General features: G+C 41.0%; 1 protein-coding gene across 1 annotated transcript; it reads right to left on the bottom strand.

Annotated features, from left to right (window-relative positions):
- Positions 1–1772: 1772 nt before the first annotated feature.
- On the bottom strand, positions 1773–19203 carry LIN7C (lin-7 homolog C, crumbs cell polarity complex component). Its single transcript, XM_084631213.1, has 5 exons — positions 19116–19203; positions 8047–8165; positions 6519–6590; positions 5989–6198; positions 1773–2191 (listed from the first exon to the last, which is right to left on the bottom strand). The coding sequence occupies exons 1-5, from the start codon at positions 19150–19152 to the stop codon at positions 2036–2038; spliced, it is 594 nt and encodes a 197-aa protein (XP_084487339.1). The 5' UTR covers positions 19153–19203; the 3' UTR covers positions 1773–2035.
- Between the last annotated feature and the right edge of the window lie 757 nt (positions 19204–19960).

The raw sequence follows: 19960 nt of genomic DNA, 5'->3' as shown, positions 1-19960 counted from the left end.
ACTTCTCTTTAATATATAAAGCTCTAAAAACAATTCTCTACTATTTTACAATTAAATTAAAACATTTCCATGATTGGCCTAACTACTGATTTTGGTCTAAATATTTTAAACATTAACCATTCCATAAAAATATACAGTTCAAAACATGGTCCCACCAGTAAGACGCAGCCTTCTGAAACAGGCTAACGATACTCAACCATGCAATTCAGTGCTCAATATCATCTAATTGATAAATATTCATATTGCATTTCAGACTCTACTCTCAAAAATCTTTAAAATATTATCTTTAAAGTCTTACAATGCTTACAAACATCCAGAAAGGGTTCACATTTCTAACTTGCTTGTAGCAACCATACAAGTGTTATTACTTATACACTGGGCCAGCTAAGCATAAACTTCATGCCATTATTTTTAAAATTTTTAACCTTTTACCATCTTTCATACAGTGGCATTAAGTTTACAACTGACTTCATATTGTTCCATGTGAACACAGATTAGAGATGAGCCAGACACTCAGAACTGCACTTTTCCGTTTAAGCCTCTAAGAACTTACTTGTTTACAGTCAGTAGGATGCACTTAAAGCTGCCTTTCAATTGAACAGACACCCAGTGTACTGTCAAGCTACCTCTAGGTGAAGTCATTACAAGAAAGGGCACAGTCCAGAACTTGGTAGATTCCAAGAAATATGTAGCTGTTCAAAAATGTAATCATCTCAACTGTGCTTAAAAATAACACTGCACCACAACAGAGAGTCATTAGCCACTTCGCATCTAGCGGCATCTGATCTGCAGATTTTCTCGTTCCTACCCCAAAGCAGGTAACACCACATTCTCTATTCATGGTATATTATGATGCTGCTCATTCTGGACTAGGAACTAGAAGAATCAGATTTCTCTAGATTAGAAGTAGCTAATAGTAAATCACGTTTTGTTAAAATACAATGTTATCATTTTGGAATCTTACAGATAATTTTGTGAGGTTTGTTAACTTTTGCAGGTCACTGTAGCCGTCAACCAGGATATCCCACACCACTGTTTAGTCTCGCAAAAGGGAAAATCTTTATTAATTTAAGTATTAACTGCCCCCAATCCTGTGTGACTCATCTCTATAAATGATAGGATTGCAATTGGATAAATTCAAATTCCAGTTAGGACAAATACCTTTTAAAACAAGAAGTGGAAAAGTCAGGGAAATACATATGAAATTCTTTCTGCATTGCATTAAATATATTGTACTTTTTTTCTGAATACGAATAGACATGGATACAATCAAGATGAATAGCAATCAATATACAATTTTTCTCTAACTGCTCAAAAATTAGTATAAAATAATATAAATTATAGGAATGATTGTTCCAGATTTTTAGATGTCAATTATTAAAAAAATCACTAAGTGAATGTTCATTGTAAATTATTTACAGACGAGGTAACAAAATTTCCAAGTTAGTATTTATCATACTGAGTTATGACCTACCACATACGTAAAAACAATGCACTCATCAAAAATTACAAAATCCAGTACTTATTGCCAACTACACAATAAGTCATGATTAGCTTTATGTAGCTGATGTACAGTATGCTTTTAAGAAGAAAAGTGCCAAAAGCTTCATAGGTAAAAGTCTTTGATTTTTAATCAGTAAGCACAAATTTTTTTTAAGAAGACTTTCATCAATTTTAAAGTAATGCCAAATGAAAATCTTTAGAAAAAAGAATGTTACAAATGTAGAAGTACATCTTATTAAAAATGCATTTAAAAAAGTCTATAAATTTGTCTCACAGTTAAAGATTTATTTGCAAAAGATCTGTAAGAACAACTGGATGGAAATGCTTGTGTAAACTATTTTTTCAAGAAGCATTTGGGTGTTTTAGAACTAAGTGATGGTAGTAATGAAGGCATTTATAAAATTGCAAACAGATTTTTTTTTAAAGGATAGCATCTTTTATAGTTTAGGGCAGTTCATGTTGTTAGGTCACAAATCAAACTGTTAATTGTAAAACCAAGTATAATTTTCTCCATAAATTATAATGTACAGTATTAGTTCTGTTGCCTGCGTTTTGCCGATCTCATTTTTTCAAATCGTGACTCCATCTCTTCCAGGACCTTTGGTGTGTAACGTACAACTAACTTAACCTTTCCTTGAGCTGCTTTCAGCAGTTCTACTGCTTTTTCATGGTGTTCTCCTTCAACGCTCTGTAAAGCATAAACCATTAAATACTACATTAGCAAAGAATACAAGTGTTGCAGAAGATTCTTTAGCTCCTTTGTTACACAAAATATTTCCATTATAATAAAAAACTAGAAGTATGACAGTTTTGAAACTGTAATGCAAGGGGCGCTATCACCCAGTTGAAGACCTGAAGCTTCAACAAGACACCAAACAAATGGTGATGGCAGACTTTGTGTTTTCTTTTCTAACTAGTGTAAAAAAAAGTAATGTGGAAATGGGTGCCAAGCAACTAATTTATCATGGGAGACAGGGAACAAGCAGACATACTGAGAGTCCCTAGATTTTATGTTTTACACACACAATAAGCACAATAAGAGAAACATTTTAAAACATGGTCCTTTACGTTTTAAAGTCTACATTTAATAGAATTGATGAAATTTTCCCTCCAGACAAATAGTATTTAGCAACTTCTCCCCACCACTGCATCCGTTATAAGATCCAGGCATCATATCTTTTATCATTAGACAGCAAAAGTTATTTCTCTCAACTTTATTATAGTTATCAAACACAATGACATTACTATCCCAAGCCTACCTCCCACTGCTGCTATTAGAAGCTAGAAGGCAGGTGGTGTACCTGTTGATTGGAGGGTTTCCCCGTTACTATAAAGTTACTTACAAAAAGAAAGACAACAGTTAAAAAAAAAAAACACCAAGTTATTTCTCTTCTATTAGATTTAGAAAATGTGCTTGGATATTTCCATTTTTTGTTATTCAGTTGGATGCACAAGTCGTTCTCTTTTTAAAAATCACATGAGAAGCTTATAAGGATATATGGTGTCAGTAAGAGATTTGAAAAAAAATCAATTGCAAAATAATGTGAGATTGCTTACAGTTTCTAAACTATGTCTATACAAATATATTTGAATTCTGTTGTAAACGAACAATGTACACTAAATGTTACTAGTATAAAAATTCTGGAAATGTCCATTAAAAATATTTTATCACGGGAGACAGGGAACAAGCAGACATACTGAGAGTAAAATAAAAATATTTTAATGGACAAGAATCTAGTTTTCAAAATATTCTCTATTAGCTAGGTTCTGGCAAAGGCATAAACATTAAAGCCTTTGCAACAATATACTGAGCCTTGTAAGTGCTAAGTGTGACAGATATTGCAGCCACATGCAGTATCTTTGGTGAGCATATTGCATTAAATTTATTAATATTGTATATATTATTGTGAGCCAGAGACTGAATGCAACTCTATGAGGAGAGGGTTACCACAGGTCCTTCAGGAACTAAAAGCAATGGGGTGTGCGTGTGTGTGATTACTACAGTTCCTGAGATTGTAAACAGTTTGCATATACTGGTCCAGGCTGCATTTTTCCAGAAACAAAGAAAGGCCTTTTGGTATAAACGGATGAGCTTGAACTGACTTGGGGTCTTCTTTTTGATTCAACAAACAGGCAGGAACTTGGATCCAGGGGAATTTCAATCCTTGGTCTGAAAGGTTGGAAAGACTTTGGTCTACTGGTGCTCCATAAGACAGATGAGCAATTCCTGGTATGTTTAGTGTGGGGTTTAAATCTATTTATTGTTGGGGATCTTTTTTAATGTTTTCTCTGCAATACTTTTGACCTAAGAATAAATGTATTTTGCATGTTACAGTGCATAGTCACTGGTTAACAAAAAAAAAAAACAAAACAAAAAAACAAAGCAAAACAACACTGCCATTGTCATCAGAGAGAAAGCAATGCACAGGGCAGAACCTTACACAAATTAGCTTGCTGGAGGTATCACAGGGTAAGGCAGGCAACTGTACAGCCTAAAACTCCTCATCAGAAAGGAGAGAGCCATGAATCTCCATCCAAGAAAGGTGACTAGTAGAAGCCTGAAATGGTAAGTGGGCACCCTTGAGGGACCACGGAGGGGGAATACAGGTGCAGTTACTCCTGAAACTGTGACACTAAGTTAATTCTGAATACAGTTATTAAAAACAAGTCTGTTGCATATTATATATATTAAGATGTTAGGAACATGCTCAGAGGCATGAGAAGAATATTTCTTCATTTAAAATTGGTAACATACAACCAACATACCTTGCATGTGCATACACATACATCCCAGTTTTATTTATTGTTATAAATATATATTTAAATTTATGCCCACTGTCTGTTAAGCAGGGTGGGTTTTTTTTTTTTGGTTTGTTTTTTTGGAGTGTCTGTGTGTGAAGAAGGCAGAAGAAGCCAGTTGAGGCTTATGGATTCTGGTGCCAGTTCTATACTAGTCTCAGTATATTTTAGAGCAACTTGGGAATTTCTATATACACTGGCTAGCCCAAGGAACCATGGTACCAACACAGAACAACTGTAGCACTTTGGCCATGACCCCTTCCCATTCCATATGCTGGGGACTGCAGAACCAGGTGGCTTAAGAGATGACTATGCCTGTTGGGGACATCTAATAGCTCTCCAATTACCTTTGCATCACAAGCGTGGCTATGGTTACAGACTACATGATTGAATTAAAACTTAAGTCATAAAATAAGGTTAGGTATGTACAAGTAGTTACTAGAGCCTGAATTTTAACTAGTACATATAAATTAAGAGTTTTTGAAAGTACAATCAAAACTTGTGTAGTTCACTCAGAGCTGTCTGACAGTATCTGAGGAGCAAGAATTGTTCTATAAAAATATACACCAAAATAATTTAAAATCCCTTTAGCAGTCACCTTTTTCTCATCACCCAGAAGGCCGCAGGTTGGTATTTTATGTGTTGTGGCTGATTTTAAAAAAATCAGTGACTGAGTTTAAAGTACATGCTCCTTTTTATAAGAAACTGGAGGAATGGTTTTTAAAATCTCAGCACTTAAGTGAAAAAAATCACAGTCCCTGCAAAAATTACTTCATAGCTTGCACTTTGTCATAGTTTTCAGTCTCCAGCAGCATTTTTATCAGGACAATGACAACATTAAAGGACCGTCACATTATCTTGCCTTAGATTGAATGGTTTTGATACTTACCTTACAAGTTGCAAAAATTCACATTATTAAAAGTCTGCAACATCAGGGACACGTAGCAGAACCACTTTAACACCATTGTAACTAGAGCTGAATGAATAATTGCTTTTTAGGTTTGGTGGCCAAACCAAAGAAATCCCCCAAAAATTGCAAACTAAAACTGATTCCCCCACCCCATTTTTCTTGCTGAAATAAAAAAGCAAAAAAACCTCTCTTTGGTCAGTTCAAAATGGCATTTTGAAATAGTACAGGCTGATTCCAAACAGTTTGTTTCAAAAATTTCAAAACAAACCATTTGACTTTTGAAATTTTTTCTTCAATTTTTATTCAGCTGAAACTATTCACTGGATTTGACCCCAATTTGCAAATAGTTTTGGTTGCACCAAAACAGCATTTTTCAGCAAATTTACTATTGGTTGAAAAAATTATGCCCATCGGTAACTGTAAAACTATTTCATAAGGCAATAATACAGTTTGCTTCAAAATAGAGTACCTAACATCTGAGCTTATTTATCCTCCCATGCTCTGAAATATTGCCTCAGGTAATGGTATACTTGTATTACCATTTAGTGAATTCACATACAATAGCAAAACATAGTCCAAGAACTCTTGTCGTACTCAAGTTTTTGTCCAATATTCTCGTCTTGCTAATTATGAATCAACTGCAAACAGCAGGATGAAATTTCTATCACTTTGCCAACACTGAAAAAAGGCACCAGGCTTATGCAGACTACAGTCTCTATACACCCTCAAGTGGACACAAGTAGTTACTACAACTGAAAGTTAAAGCCAATTCCTACCACTCCGTTTACAGAAAGAAGCTGGTCTCCACGTTTCAGTCCCCCATGTCTATCAGCTATACCGCCTGGGATAATTCGAGAGATATAGATTGGAGAGTTTTGCTCTTTGCCTCCCATAATGTTGAATCCAAGACCTTCTTCTGTTTTTGGCAGTTCAACAACTCTGGGATGTGAATGACCCTCACTGGCAGCAAATGCAGCAACTGTGGCCTATAAGAAACAAAACTATTTAATTTTTCTTAAAATCAGAATCTTAGAAAGTCTCCATCTCTTATAGTCAGAGGTGGTAAGCATTTGAAAAGGTTTTTGAGACAGACAATTAAGTAAACATAATGTGTATCCAACATCAGAATACAAAAACTAAGGGGCGTTTTGAATAAAATAAAAATGAATATCATTTTAAATAACAAGTCTTTCATATCTTGTTCATACAACTTACAGATTAACAGGTCATATCAGGAGGAGACATCTATATCACACTTTTTGTGACAAACTATTACATTCTATTCTAGTTATAGTAAGACTTTTACCTTTGCTGTAGCATTAGCTCTCACTTCTGGGCTACTGCTGATGTCCACGGTTTCATATACGTGCTCATATACCTTTAGGACAAAGTTATTTAGTAGGTACATAATTTAATGGGAAAAATGAATATATAGGTTTTCTGCTTAGATGGTGTGACAAATAATCTGCTGTGTTAGATGTGTGACAAGAGATCGATACTTCTGCTGCTACTCTCAAAATTGCATTTCCTAATTTACAGAGAGAAAGGGTATGTGCCTGAAAGACAATGAATCTGCCCTACTGGAAAGTCACCTCTAGCTGAGATCACGTCTATACGTAAAGCACTGTAACGGCACAGCTGTATCGACACAGCTGCACTGCTGCAGCGCATCTGGTGAAGACGCACTACGCTGCCAGGAGAGCTCTCCCATTGGCATAAAAAAACCCCACCTTCACGAGCGGCAGAAGCTCTCCTGCAGATATAGTGCTGTACACACGAGCACTTATGTCAGTGTAACTTATGTCACTCGGGGTGGAATAGTCACACCCCTGAACAAGAAGTTTTGTAGACATAGCCTGAGACAGGACTGCGATAGTAAGTCACACCTTCCCCTGGGCCTACTGAGTGGGCCATTAAAGCACAGTGAATATTACCATTACAACAAAATAGCACTGCTATCACCGAAACCAAAAGCAATAGCTGGATCTGCAGCTACTCCCACCCATGCCCACACACCTGGAAGAACCATTCCAAGTGCAGGTAAGGGAGTGAGAGCCTTGGGGAGATAATAATTAATACTAGAACAGAATGTTAATCAGAAGGCGGAGATAGAAGGGCGTTCAGATCTGTACTGACTCAAGAGCTTGTCTTCACTACTAAAAAAAAAAAGATGCATTTTTTACCTCAGAGTAACTAATGCACATGAGCTATCCCATAACAATACCATGAAGACAAGACACTTTCATTTTACTGCAAAGTAAACTCACTGAGGTCAAACTCTGGTGAGTTTACCTCATGGTAAAACTGAAGTGTCTTGTCTTCACTGTGTCTTTGCCTTGTGATAGCTCATGTGTTAGTTACCCTAAGGTAAAAAACACAGCCCCCTCCCTCTCCCCCCCGCCTTTTTTTTTTTTTTTTTTTTAGTAGTGAAGACAAGCCCTCACTTGCACTGTAGGGTACAGATGCTTGTAGCTAACAGGAAAGTCAAACTCTCAAGTTCTCTCTTCAAGAAAGGTATGAATTATTAATTGGCTTTCTGTAACCTAAGCTAATATATCCTTATCTAGGTTACTTTGGGGCAAAATTTAAATCTAAGTATGTTAAGACAATTGTTCATTTTGTTTTAAATCCTTCCCTACTTTTTTTTTTAAATAAAGAATTAAGCCCCAAAATTTGCAGATAACAGATTTGAGGTCAAATTAAAAAGTAATTCAAAACAAACTCTTGCAGCAGCTAGCTTTGTTCCTGCTTGGCAGGTACAACAGTACATATGTTAGAAGCCGGCATATATCTGGTATTTTTGGTAGCTATTTGTTTATGTCAGGTTAACTTACCTCCCTCACAGCATTACAGAACTCACTTTGAAGGACCCTTTGCAAAGCCTGCAGTTTTTGTGGTGGTACTTCTCCACTCCTCTGCAATTTTTCCAGCAACTCAATAGCTCTGCAGATGTCTGGGAAAGATAGAATTTTGATAACGATGAACACTTGACTTTTACTCAGATAACGTTCTTTTAGTGCATTCATGCACACGCATACACACCACTTTGTAAGTCAGAATTAAGGATGCTTAAATGACAGGTTTCAGAGTAGCAGCCGTGTTAGTCAGTATTCGCAAAATGCTTAAATGTGTTTCCTTTAACACAATCACTAAATACTACTGAGAAGACACCAGTTAATGCATCAACATCCAGGCCCTCCCTCCTCCAATGACTCCTTGCATATCTCATCTTCAAGATCCTCATATGTTGAAATCTACTTGTCCCTCTGATCCTTTGAACCCATTCCTAGCTGCCTTTACCACCTTCCATGCCCCATCAATGTGTGCTTTTTATGATCCCTGTCTCATTCTCTATTCTACTTTGTTTAAAATCAACATTGATCAATATCAGCATTCACACATGGAATGAGGAAGGCAACTACACAGGGAGGAAAAAAAAAAGAATTGAGCAGAAGAGCTGATATGGTTATACTGGGTAACAGTGCACACTGTTTCAGTTACCCTGATGATTTATCCACTCTCCATCAATAGGGAGACCCACTGCCCCACATAGCTTCCTGGTCACTGCATATTCTGACTTCCTTGACTTCCTGGCTCTACTTGCCTTCCCAGTTACAGCCCCTACAAACCTCTGAGTCTTGTTGCCTCTATGCCTCCCTTCAATCCATATTTATCCACTGTTACAGAATCTACCCATGTTCACACCCTACATACTATTGTAATAATTTTTGTACAAGGCATGTCTTGTAACCATTTCTGACTTTTATGTCTCATTACTTGTATTCTCTCTCTTTGTAGTTAATAAACTTGTTTTATCTAATCCAGTGTGCTCAAGTTGAAGTGCCTGGGTAATGCCATTTGGGGCGACAAGTTATGTGCATATGATTCCCTTAAAGGAATAATGGACTTACAATATTGTGTACTCTCTGGGAGAGGACCAGGCAGTACAGTATAGATTTCTGGTAGAAATATGAGACTGGGGGTATGTTGGGGGTGACCCTGCAGTATAAGCAGGGCTGGTGAGAGCAAAAGTGTAACCCAAGTGTGGTTGGCAGCCTGCAGTTACACGTAGATGCTCAGGGTGTGGCTTGCAAGCTAGAAGGCTATTTGTGAGTGGCCCAGGTGAGAGCTACTTCACCAAGACATTGTAAGGCACCCAAGGTTGCAGGGCAGGGGTAACACAACTGCTCATTAGTTGTCTGGACTGTACCCTGGTATGTCACACCCACCCATCTCATCCATGATAAATATTGGCAATGGGAGCTCCTGTCTGGCAGATCTGAGATCTACTGTGACAAACCACCAGGGCTTTGCTATATGGAGGAATTACTTGCATAGCAGAGCTACAAGTTTCACCTGCCAGGCAACTCTGTACAAGCCTCCCACACTACTTGCCTACATTGTTAAGGCTGAAACATGGTCAGAGGTGGCAGAGAATCTTACAGGAAAATTGTCTGAAAAAGCAAAGTTCATTGCTCTGCTTATTTCAGGTGGTGGAATCACCTATGGATTTTCTGAGTAGAGTTCTGGTCCAACTGACTGGGAGTACAGCTGACTAAGCTTAAACACTTCATAGGAAGCAGGTATGGACAGAAGAAGGGAAAACAGCTAAGGTCTGTTACTGGGCGACACTGGCCCTTTAAGAGGAAGCAGGGCCAAAGCTGTGCCATCAGCTCACTTCAACTGGGCTTAAGTGGGGGGAGAGGGGGAGTAGAAGAAAGCTGGTGAGTCAGAGCAGCCTGAGAGCACTGACAAAGAGATAGAGAAGGGCAGGTGAGAGCTGTCTGAGGAGGAACAGAGACCCAGGAAAGAGAAGCAGCAGCAGAGGAGAGCTGGTAGAAAGCCATTGAGAAGAGCGAAAAGTTGATGGTGAGGACTGACCAGAGCTGCGGAAAACCTGCCAAATTAAAGGAGAGCTTGTCAGAGGTTCCTAGGAAAAACCACCACCATCCTGGTTAGGAGAAGCTGAGCCCAAAACAAGAGTTGATGCTGGAGAGTGGATCTCAGAGCAGGAATAGGACTCATAAGCAAAGAGGCCTGGATGTGTGGAACACTGTGGGAAGAACTCCTTGCAGCAGGCTTCAGTGGAGGGCTGCAGGAAGCTGAGCTCCAAACAAGGGGTTTGTCATGCAGAAACATTCCCTGAGCTGGGTTATGACTCACAGAAAGAGAGGTTTGGCTGAGTAGAACAGTGTGGGGAGTTCTGTTGCAGGAGCCTGTCTCAGGGCTATGGGATGAGACTTATGGGAGGGAAGCAGGCCTTGGAACTCTCAGGCAGAAGACCTGGAGAAGAGGGCCCTGGAATAGCAGCTGAATGAACCATGATAAAGTGGTTACTGACTCTCAGATGGGTGACCTAGGAATCATGACCTTCGAATGGGACTGAAGAGCTGATGGACTGCAACCTTCTTTTACTTCAGGGTTGCAGAACGATGGTTTTATCATGAATTCTGTGGACTACTACTGCTATACAGCACCATTCACTAGGGCCAGAGACAGATAAAAATAGCTCTCTCTCCTTTCTGGGGGCAAGATGCTACACAAAGAAATTCTTACATGGAAGATAGTTCACCTCGCAATGACTTCATAAATATCTGCTTCAATTACCTTTAGTAAATGAAATAGCCAAACAATCATTCATTTTCTGATATAGCTGTAAAACTAATCTGAAAAGTTTTCAAAATAAATCACTGTTTAAAAATGAATATAGTGTGGACCTTCTAAAAATGAAACCTACATCTATCTGTGAGTTGTGAAGAATATGTATTAAGATTAGAACAACCAACAAGAATGCACTTTTATGTAGAAAACCATGATTAAATAGAGTCTTCCTGACTAATGATTTAAATCAATTTGATTTAAATCAAATCCACCCTGCTTTCACAGGACGCATACACCCTTCCAGTTTTACAAGTACCACAGGGGAGCAAAGATCAGAAGTTTTCCCTCATGCAAATCTACATATACACACAATACATTACAGCTTTATTTATAAACTGTTCATTCAACCACAAATGCAATAACTTTTGCACAGGCTTAAAGGAATTTAGTTATAGGAAGAAATTAGGCAGAGAATGATAAAACTTATTTTTAAGGACAGCTGATAGCTCCACTTCTTCCAAACAAAGCTTAAACAGCATAGTGTGAAAGAGTACCTGAAAAGTTAGATTATTCTCTTTGTGACACTGGCAGACCAGATGCCAGCTCTTGCCAATGCTTTAGGCTGCAGCTGAGCACTGACAAAGTCATTGCTGGAAACCAGTCCAGCTCACCTGCGTGTTAGTATGGTTAAGATGAGTATTGGACTTATAACTATCTGTCTGGATTTTATGAATTACTAGTAAATTGCTAAACATATTAATCCTTCTTATAATGTCTGTATCCCATACTAGAAGATGATATTTAAGTATTTGCTATATAGTTCAGAACATAACCCACCAAACAAGAAAAAACTTCACTTAGTACTAAATCCCTATGAAAGATGATTTCCTCTTGCCCATCAGGAAGGACTATCAAAACTAAATGGGCCATTGTGGAACATCACAATACAAAATGTTGCTAATTGTTCCTACACAGGCTATGTGCAAAAGGGCTCATCCCATCATCTTGAATTCTGGAAGAAGGAAAAAAGGAGAGTGAACAAGAAAATTTGTCATCTCTTTGCTGTTTGAATTCTGACAGGGCTGGAGCTAGGAAACAGATGCAGAGATCCCCCATGGTCAACCTGGGTTACCCCTAATAGACATTCAGTGCCAACAAATTGGTACAACTCTGTCACCTTTTGGACCCCTAGACTGTAACTAATTTGTTTGTGTATGTGTGTATATATATGTATATATATATATTATACACACACACACACATATACACACACAAAGGATTTATTAACTATTCATTTCTTTTTCCTGGTTAATAAATCCTTAGTTTACTTTAGGATTAGCTATAAGCAGTTGTCTTTGGTGTGATATCTAAACTACCTATTAACCTGGGATAAGTGACTCATCTCTGGGGAGTGGAAGCAACCTGAAATCTTTTGTGATCTTTGGTGTATGGCAACCAACTATCACTAAATCCAACTTGCCTGGGTGACAAGATAGACTGGAGTGCCCAAGGAGACTGTTTGCGACTCCATTATAAGACTTTACAGTGCTTCAGGGATTCATATTTGTTACTGGGTTGGTGAAATCTAATTACTGCTGTGGGAATTGTGCACCAAAAAATTAAAAATTCTGTGCACAAGTTAAAATTCTGCAAATGTTATTGGTCAAAATAATACTGTATCATCTCACCAGTTTCAATTATTTTGGAAATTTATTTCAAAATACCTGTCAACAAGTATGTCTGTAACAATACAGACATACACAAAAATTCCCTCAGGAGTAACGAGTTAAAGAAACCCCTACAACAACCCAGTTCCTATTTCTCTGCCTCCTCCCTGCCCCCAGCCCAGACACTCACACTCCCTACCCTCCAGAGGCCAGCTGCACATTCCCCCTTTCCCCCCCGACACTCAGACCCCCGAGCCTCAGAGGCCAGCTGCAACCCCCCCCCCCCATCCTGGCCCAGACATTCACACCCTCTACTCCCCAGAGCCCAGCCACCCCCACCGCCAAGACACTCACATCCCCTACCCCACAGAGACCAGGGATCCAGAGCAAGAAACAGTCCTTTGCTGGGTCCCAGGCTTGCACGGAGTTTTCTGCGTGCTGCCATCTCCTTCCTTCAGTGCTGGGAACTGTAGTACTGGGAACCCTCCAGTTCCCTTCTCCTCCCCTCAGCTTTGTCTTTTATTTGCAAGCTGGGCTATGCCAGGTTCAGCGGCCCCTAGTAGCAGCTCTGTAGCCCATTTTGGGGTGTGGGGGGATTTCTGCAAAATTCTGCATTGCGCAGTAGCGCAGAATTCCCTCAGGGCTATCTAATTATAGAACACACATCCAATTTGGGGGGTCTGCCCTGCTTTTTGACAATTTGCCCTGAGGTTGGCACTCTCAGTCGTGAACTACTCCAGACAGTGTGATGCTCTTTTAGTGAACATTTAAGGTTGCAGAACAAGTCTTAGAATGCCTGGAAATATATATATATATATTTTAATAAATGCAAAGTTGATTTAGTAAAATTTTTTTCAATATCGAATCAGGCTCTGTTAACATGTTCCTCTGACGCAATAAAAATTTCCCACCAGAATCAAACACTGCATAAATAGAAAAGGAGTACTTGTGGCACCTTAGAGACTAACCAATTTATTTGAGCATGAGCTTTCGTGAGCATAAATAATTACATTATATAACCATAATAGTAGTACTATTACATGTGCTGTGGAGTCTAACATTCCTTTTTGTAGCAAGTCTTCCATTGTTTGCACCTCATGCTGAACTAGACTGAACTGTCCATCCCATCTAAAGCATTTATAATCAGATTACTAATATCTGGATGCCTAATACTCCACTTTGAAACAATTTTTTTTTTTTTTTTGCCAAATGGATATCATGCTAGGGTTTGACTACCTCCCCTTCATTCTCTAGTTTCTACTATTCAAGACAGGAACCTGATAAAAGGGTTGCTTTTTTTTTTTTAAAAGGGGTGGGGGGTTGTGTTTTTTTTTTTTTGCAAAAAGCTCAGAAGACAGACTAGATCTTCTCTGGTAAGGTATTCCACAGTCTAGGAGCTGGAACTGAGAATGCCTTGCCTCCAGCTCTCTGAAATTTCATCCTAGGAACTCAATTTCCATATCCCTCTGAATGAAACTGTGTTCATCAGTCAAAAAAAGGCAATCTCTGAAGGACCCTGGCCCCAGCCCAAAATGTGTTTCAAAGATTAAACTAAGGATGCAAATAGGGAGCCAACAGAAGGTACAGGGCACTGATGTAATGTACTTTTGCTTGTAAGTTCCCCAAAAGAGTGGAGAGGCCACACATTGCGTTATATAAGGTGGAGTAGGATTTAATTTATGTCTGTAGAATGCTCAGAACCTTCAGACACTAATTTTGAGATCCAGTGTGTCTTTTACACTAGTACAGTGTAAGGGGCAGTACATAACTGTATTGCCCCAAAAGCAGCTAAAGCCTGGTTGATGCATAAATTTTGTACCATTATAATTATTTCATGCACTCAGATTCTAAGGCCAGAAGGGACCATTGTGATCATCTAGACGCATCTCCTGTATAACACAGGCCACAGAACTACCCCAAAATAATTCCCAGAGCAGGGGTAAGTTGATTATTTTTTGTCAAGGTTCAAATTTCTTGGTCAAGATATAGTCAAGTTCCAAACTCCAGAGAAAAATAATAAAAAATAAGAATTATGATGAGTAAATAAAAACATTTCGGGGTCTATTCAAAAGCGTCTGGAGGTCCAGATTTAGCCCGTAGTCTGCCTATTGACTACCCTTATCCTAGAACCTATCTTTTAGAAAAACATCCAATCTTGATTTTAAAATTGCCGGTGATGGAAAATCTACAGCCCTTGGTAAATCGTTTTAATGGTTAATTACCCTCACGTAACAATTCACACCTTATGTCTCGTTTGAATTTGTCTAGCTTCAATTTCTAGACACTGGATCATGTTATACCTTTCTTGGCTAGACTGAAGAGTCCTCTATCACATGCCAGCTTCCCAGGTAGGTACTTAAAGTAGGCTACTTATCAAGGCACCCCTTAACTTCTTTTTGTAAAGCTAAATAGATCGAGCTCCTTGCATCTATCACTAAAAGGCATGTTTTCTAATCCTTTAATCATTCTTCTGGCTCTTCCCTGAATCTTCTTCAGTTTAACATCATTCTAGACTTGTTGACACCAGAATTGGACACAATATTCCAGCGCGGGTCACAGCAATGCCAAAGAGGGAGTAAAACAACCTCTCTATTCCTACTTGAGATTCCCATGTTTACGCATCCAAAGATTGCAATGGCCCTTTCGTCCAGTTAGGGGGCGTGATTTTTTAAAACAAAAACAGTTATACAGGTGTAACTGGTATCCAGAGGGTGAATGCTGATATTCCAATATAAGCACTTTTACGCTGGCATATCTTTTTTCATACTAATACAGTTAATGCAGTACAACTTGTGTATAGACAAGGCCTCAGTCCCAATCTCTCTCCAGGTTCTCCTGGTGCTCTGAAGAGGGAGTAAACTGAGCTAGGTCTATAACTGGAACAACATGCCTTCCCAAGTGTAGCTACGTCTCCCCCACTCCGATCCTGCCCTATTCTGCCCCATTCACTCCCACCCACCAGCATGAGGTTGAGGAGGTGGGGGAGATACAACAGTTCTATGGAGCCTTCCTGCACTGCTACCCATGATGTGGTTAACTGGGCACTTTGTGCTCCCTTTCACTGCTACACTAGGTATGCCCCAATTTGGGCCATTATTCAAAACAACAAGAGACTAAACTGGATACTGAACTGACTCAAGAGGGGCTTTAAGGAAAAAACCTCACACACTTGGAGATAATGCCATTAAAGGCAGCAAATTAAAATAATTAACAAAAGCAACCAAACCCACACCACACTATTTAAAGGATGGATTATATTTGCAGCAAGCAGATATACTGATTATCACACGCACTTTAAAAGTGAATTTTTGGTAACTGAGGTAGGAACTAGACTGACAATCTTGGAGGTAAAGTTAACTAGAACAGAGGTATATTAAAGACAGTAGCAGTGCAAGGTTCTCTACACTATTCTACTAGTGCCACCACTCTAAAAGATAACCTCAAGGTGTGAGAGGTTAGTCGCTCATCCTTGGCCTCCAGTGAAATTGCTAAAAAGGGTGTTGGTTGTGATTCAAGCAAGAGAGAAGAGATTTCTTCTATATTTGCCTCTGTATGCAGTATCGTAGCCATGTTGGTCCCAGGATATTAGAGAGACAAGGTGGGTGAGGTACTATCTTTTATTGGACCAACTTCTGTTGCTGAGAGAGAGACAAGCTTTTGAGCTTTCAGCTCTTTTTCAGGTCCTGAAGCTTGTCTCTCTCTCAGCAACAGAAGTTGATCCAATAAAAGATATTACCTCACTCACCCTGTCTCTCTAATATGTGCCTCTGGTTAGCAGATTTAGTCCTGTTGCTAGTAAACGTGTGGTAATTTTTTAAAACATTTTCCCTCATTTCCTAGGTTACATACCAACTCTCTGTAATCAGTTTATTCCCTTACCTTGATAATATCATTTAATTATCCAAAGTCAACACTACCACAATTAACAGAGGTTGGTTATTTCTGCAAATAGTGCTGCCTGTCAGTAGATGTCATAAATACACACACAACTATACAGTACTCTTTCCCCCCCTCCTTTCTTAAGAGGCAAGACCAATATGCAAGAAAACATAAAACAGTTCTTTTGTTCCACTGATTCCTACTAGACAACTCTGCATAGATTTGTTTATTTTCATGGATAAAGCACAATGGCAGTTTAATGAGGTGGAGGAGGATGCTGCCCCAGGTTTTACCAAGAGCAGCTAATCCCATTGCCAAAGCAGCTGCTCTAATTCGCAAGCTTTGGGGGAGGGGAACCGCTACAAGTAATTTATTTGTGGAACAGGGAGAAGAGAAGAAAATAATCAGAAAGTTTCAAGAGCTGCATTCTGAGGTAGACAACATATCTGAACTAACAATATATGCATTTACTCTCTCACACACAAATACATTAACTTTGAGTGAAGACTGTGTATCTCATAACCCGATGCATCCGATGAAGTGAGCTGTAGCTCACGAAAGCTTATGCTCAAATAAATTGGTTAGTCTCTAAGGTGCCACAAGTACTCCTTTTCTTTTTATCTCATAAATGCACACTAGTAAAAAGCAATGAAATAGGCTGTTAAGTTATCCACACTCCTGCTCATTTCCTTTTCTACCTTTAACTACCTCCTTTCCATCACCCAAATACCACTGCATCCCAAACAATCAATATTCAGCCTAATGCCAACCACTGATTATGCATTAGTATGTTCAGAGACTCAACTGAACATACTAATGTGTGGGGTTGATGTGACTTTCAAAAACTGCACTGTACCTGATGTATTGATGTGACAGACATGGTGCTAGACTGAAAATAGTCATTAGAGAAGGAACTTGAACTTAAGTGTCTCTCATTTCAGGTGAGTTCCCTGACCATTATGCTACAAACTCTCTCAAACGGTGTGTCTCTCTCGTTGACCCAATGGCTATTTAAGTATTTTCTACAAAGTGGAACAGCTTCAACAGAAGAGATAGACAGCCTCATCCCAGAATCCACCATATCCCAGTGGTTGGGCTACTCACGTGAGTTAGAGATGGGGGCAAGCCTATGCTCTGACTTGGGGCTTTGAACCAGGGGACCCACATCCCGGTGAGTGCTCTAAGCACTGGACTATTAGGTATAAGGTGGAGTACAGGCAGAAGCACCACCACCTCCTTCCCCCGATAAGCTTACAGCTTTCTATGAATCCCACACTTAGACTAGGTCTACACTAGAGAGCTTACAGCTGTTGTACCAGTGCAGCTACGCTGCTGTAAGATCTTTCCTGTAGCCACTCTGTGTCAACAGGAGAGCGCTCTTCCATTGACATAATTAAACCACCCCAATAAGCGGCGATAGCTATGTTGGGAGAGGGAGAAGCCCCCCCCAGCGCTGTCTATACTGGTGCTTCTGGCAGCGTAACTTACATCGCTCAGGGGTGTGGTTTTTTCACACCCGAGCAACATAAATTATACCAACAAAAGTGGTAGTGTAGACGTAACCTTAGGTATTTAACTCTCCCCATGTACTGTATAGGCCTAGGCACCTAATTCCACTTAACAGGGTGCCTATAAATCAGGTGTTGCAGTGCTCAGGTTGCATCCTAGCCTGGCTGGTCAGGATGAGTGGAAATAATATGAACTGGGGAGGGTGGGAGAGGATAGGAGAGAATTACTTAAAGTTGAACAGATGGTTTATTAAATGATGTAAATGTCTATTTCCTTGTTTATTGCCTCCTTCACCCATTCTGACAATCTATCAAGTTTAACTCAAAGTTGAGAAGTTTTCTATGTGTAAAATTCCTACTATCACTATCCCTCACAAGGTGTGTGCAAAACACTATCCAGTAAGACACAAATCCAGGATGGAGTGGATGGGGAAATTCTAACAAAATTGTAAAGTGAAAAATTTTTTAAAAAGTTTTTTTTCCCCATTGAAAAACCAAACTCAGCCTTGCAGACATTCACTTAAGTGATGAAAGCCAAAAGGAAAATCTGTGTCTAAGATTATCATCCGCGGGAGCCTGATAAGAAGGAATTAGTTTCCTGCCTTGGGGGTAATTAGAGGAACCCCAAAAGAAAAGGAGTGCTTGTGGCACCTTAGAGACACCTCTGCCTTAGAGGAACCCATAGACGTGTTGGGGGGGGAGTGGGGAAGAGAAAGAAGAAGAGACTAATGGTTAAAATGTTTCTGCTGCTCCAACCAGTACTTCTCGCCTCGAAGATGTACAAGGAAAATTCAAAGGCCCCGGGAGGACCCGGCTCGGGAGAGGGAAGGGGGCCAGCGAAGCGAGAGCCAGGAGAACACGGCCCCGCTGGGCACGCACTAGAAGACCCCAATGCGCCCAACCCCTGGGGCCGCCGGGCACCTCGGGGCTCGCCCCGCCCGCCCGCCCGGCCGGCGCAGAGGGACGTTGCTCTGGCACTCCGTGGGGACGTGTCACGGAATTGCCGCAGCCAGGGGGACGGTGGGGAGAGGGGCCCACCCGGGGCTCCGCCCCCTCGGACCGCGCCCGCCCAACAGCGCGGCCCGGCTCCGCTCCCCGTCAGGAGGAAGCGGGCCGGCACCGAGCGCTGCCGCTGCGTCACCCGGCGCGGGGAGCCGGGCAGAGCCCCGCACGCCGCTCCCGTTTCCCCGGGGGTGGCCGCTCTGCCCCGGGGAAACGGCGGCGAGGCTGGGCCGGAGCCGCGCTCACCTCGCTCCAGCCGCACAGACTCCCCCAGCGCCGCCATCTTCTCCTCGCTCGCACCCGGAAGTGACGCGCGCCGCGCGGAAGGCCAAGGCGCGCGGGAGCGGCAGGGCCCAGCCCCTGCCTGCAGGGCGGGGTCCCGGGGCTGGTCCCGCAGCGCGATCCTGGGGCGTCTGGCTCCACGCCCGCCCCCCAGCGGCTCCAGGCCCTGCGGCTGCGCGGGCTCCGCTCCGCGGAATCCGTCCCAGCGCCGGGGCGGGCAGGAGGCTTCGCAGCTGGGCTGGCGGCGGCGGGGGGAGGCCCCCGGGCGGTGCCTGCTGCTGCGGTGCCACCGCTGTGTCTCGGCGGCCTGGGGGAACCCTAGGGCACGTCCCCGCGTGCCATGAATCCCAGCGCAGTGTGCGTGGAGTAGTGTGTGTGTGCGCCGCTCCTCTGCCATCAATTTAATCTGTGTGGGGGGCAAGAGCCTTGCGTGGCGCTTGTGTGTTGTTAAAATGATCTGAGCAAGGGGTACAAGTAGGACAAACTCAGTGCGTGCCTTTCCTTTTGTGTAAATACGCATGGGACTGCCCAGAGGGCATGTAGTTTCTATGTTGTTAATCTGCATTATTCTCTATGTTTGATTTTTGTTTTGAAAGAATAGTTCTGTTCACTCAAGGACCTTTTTCACAAGGGCATGCTCTCAGTTCTGGGATTCATTATGAGGTTTTCACTTCTCTTATACTGAGGGAGGCTGCTATGTGTGGTTCCCTGAGCCATTTAACATGAATGGAAATGGTTTGAGTTTTGCAAGTGAACGAAGTGAATGCTTGTGGACATGTTTTGAGTCAGAAAAAAAATGTTTTAGCTGC

Source organism: Lepidochelys olivacea (assembly GCF_965140295.1).
Source record: "Lepidochelys olivacea isolate rLepOli2 genome assembly, chromosome: 6".
In the NCBI taxonomy this organism is placed as follows: Eukaryota; Metazoa; Chordata; order Testudines; family Cheloniidae; genus Lepidochelys; species Lepidochelys olivacea.
This window is presented reverse-complemented; position numbering and strand designations above follow the sequence as displayed.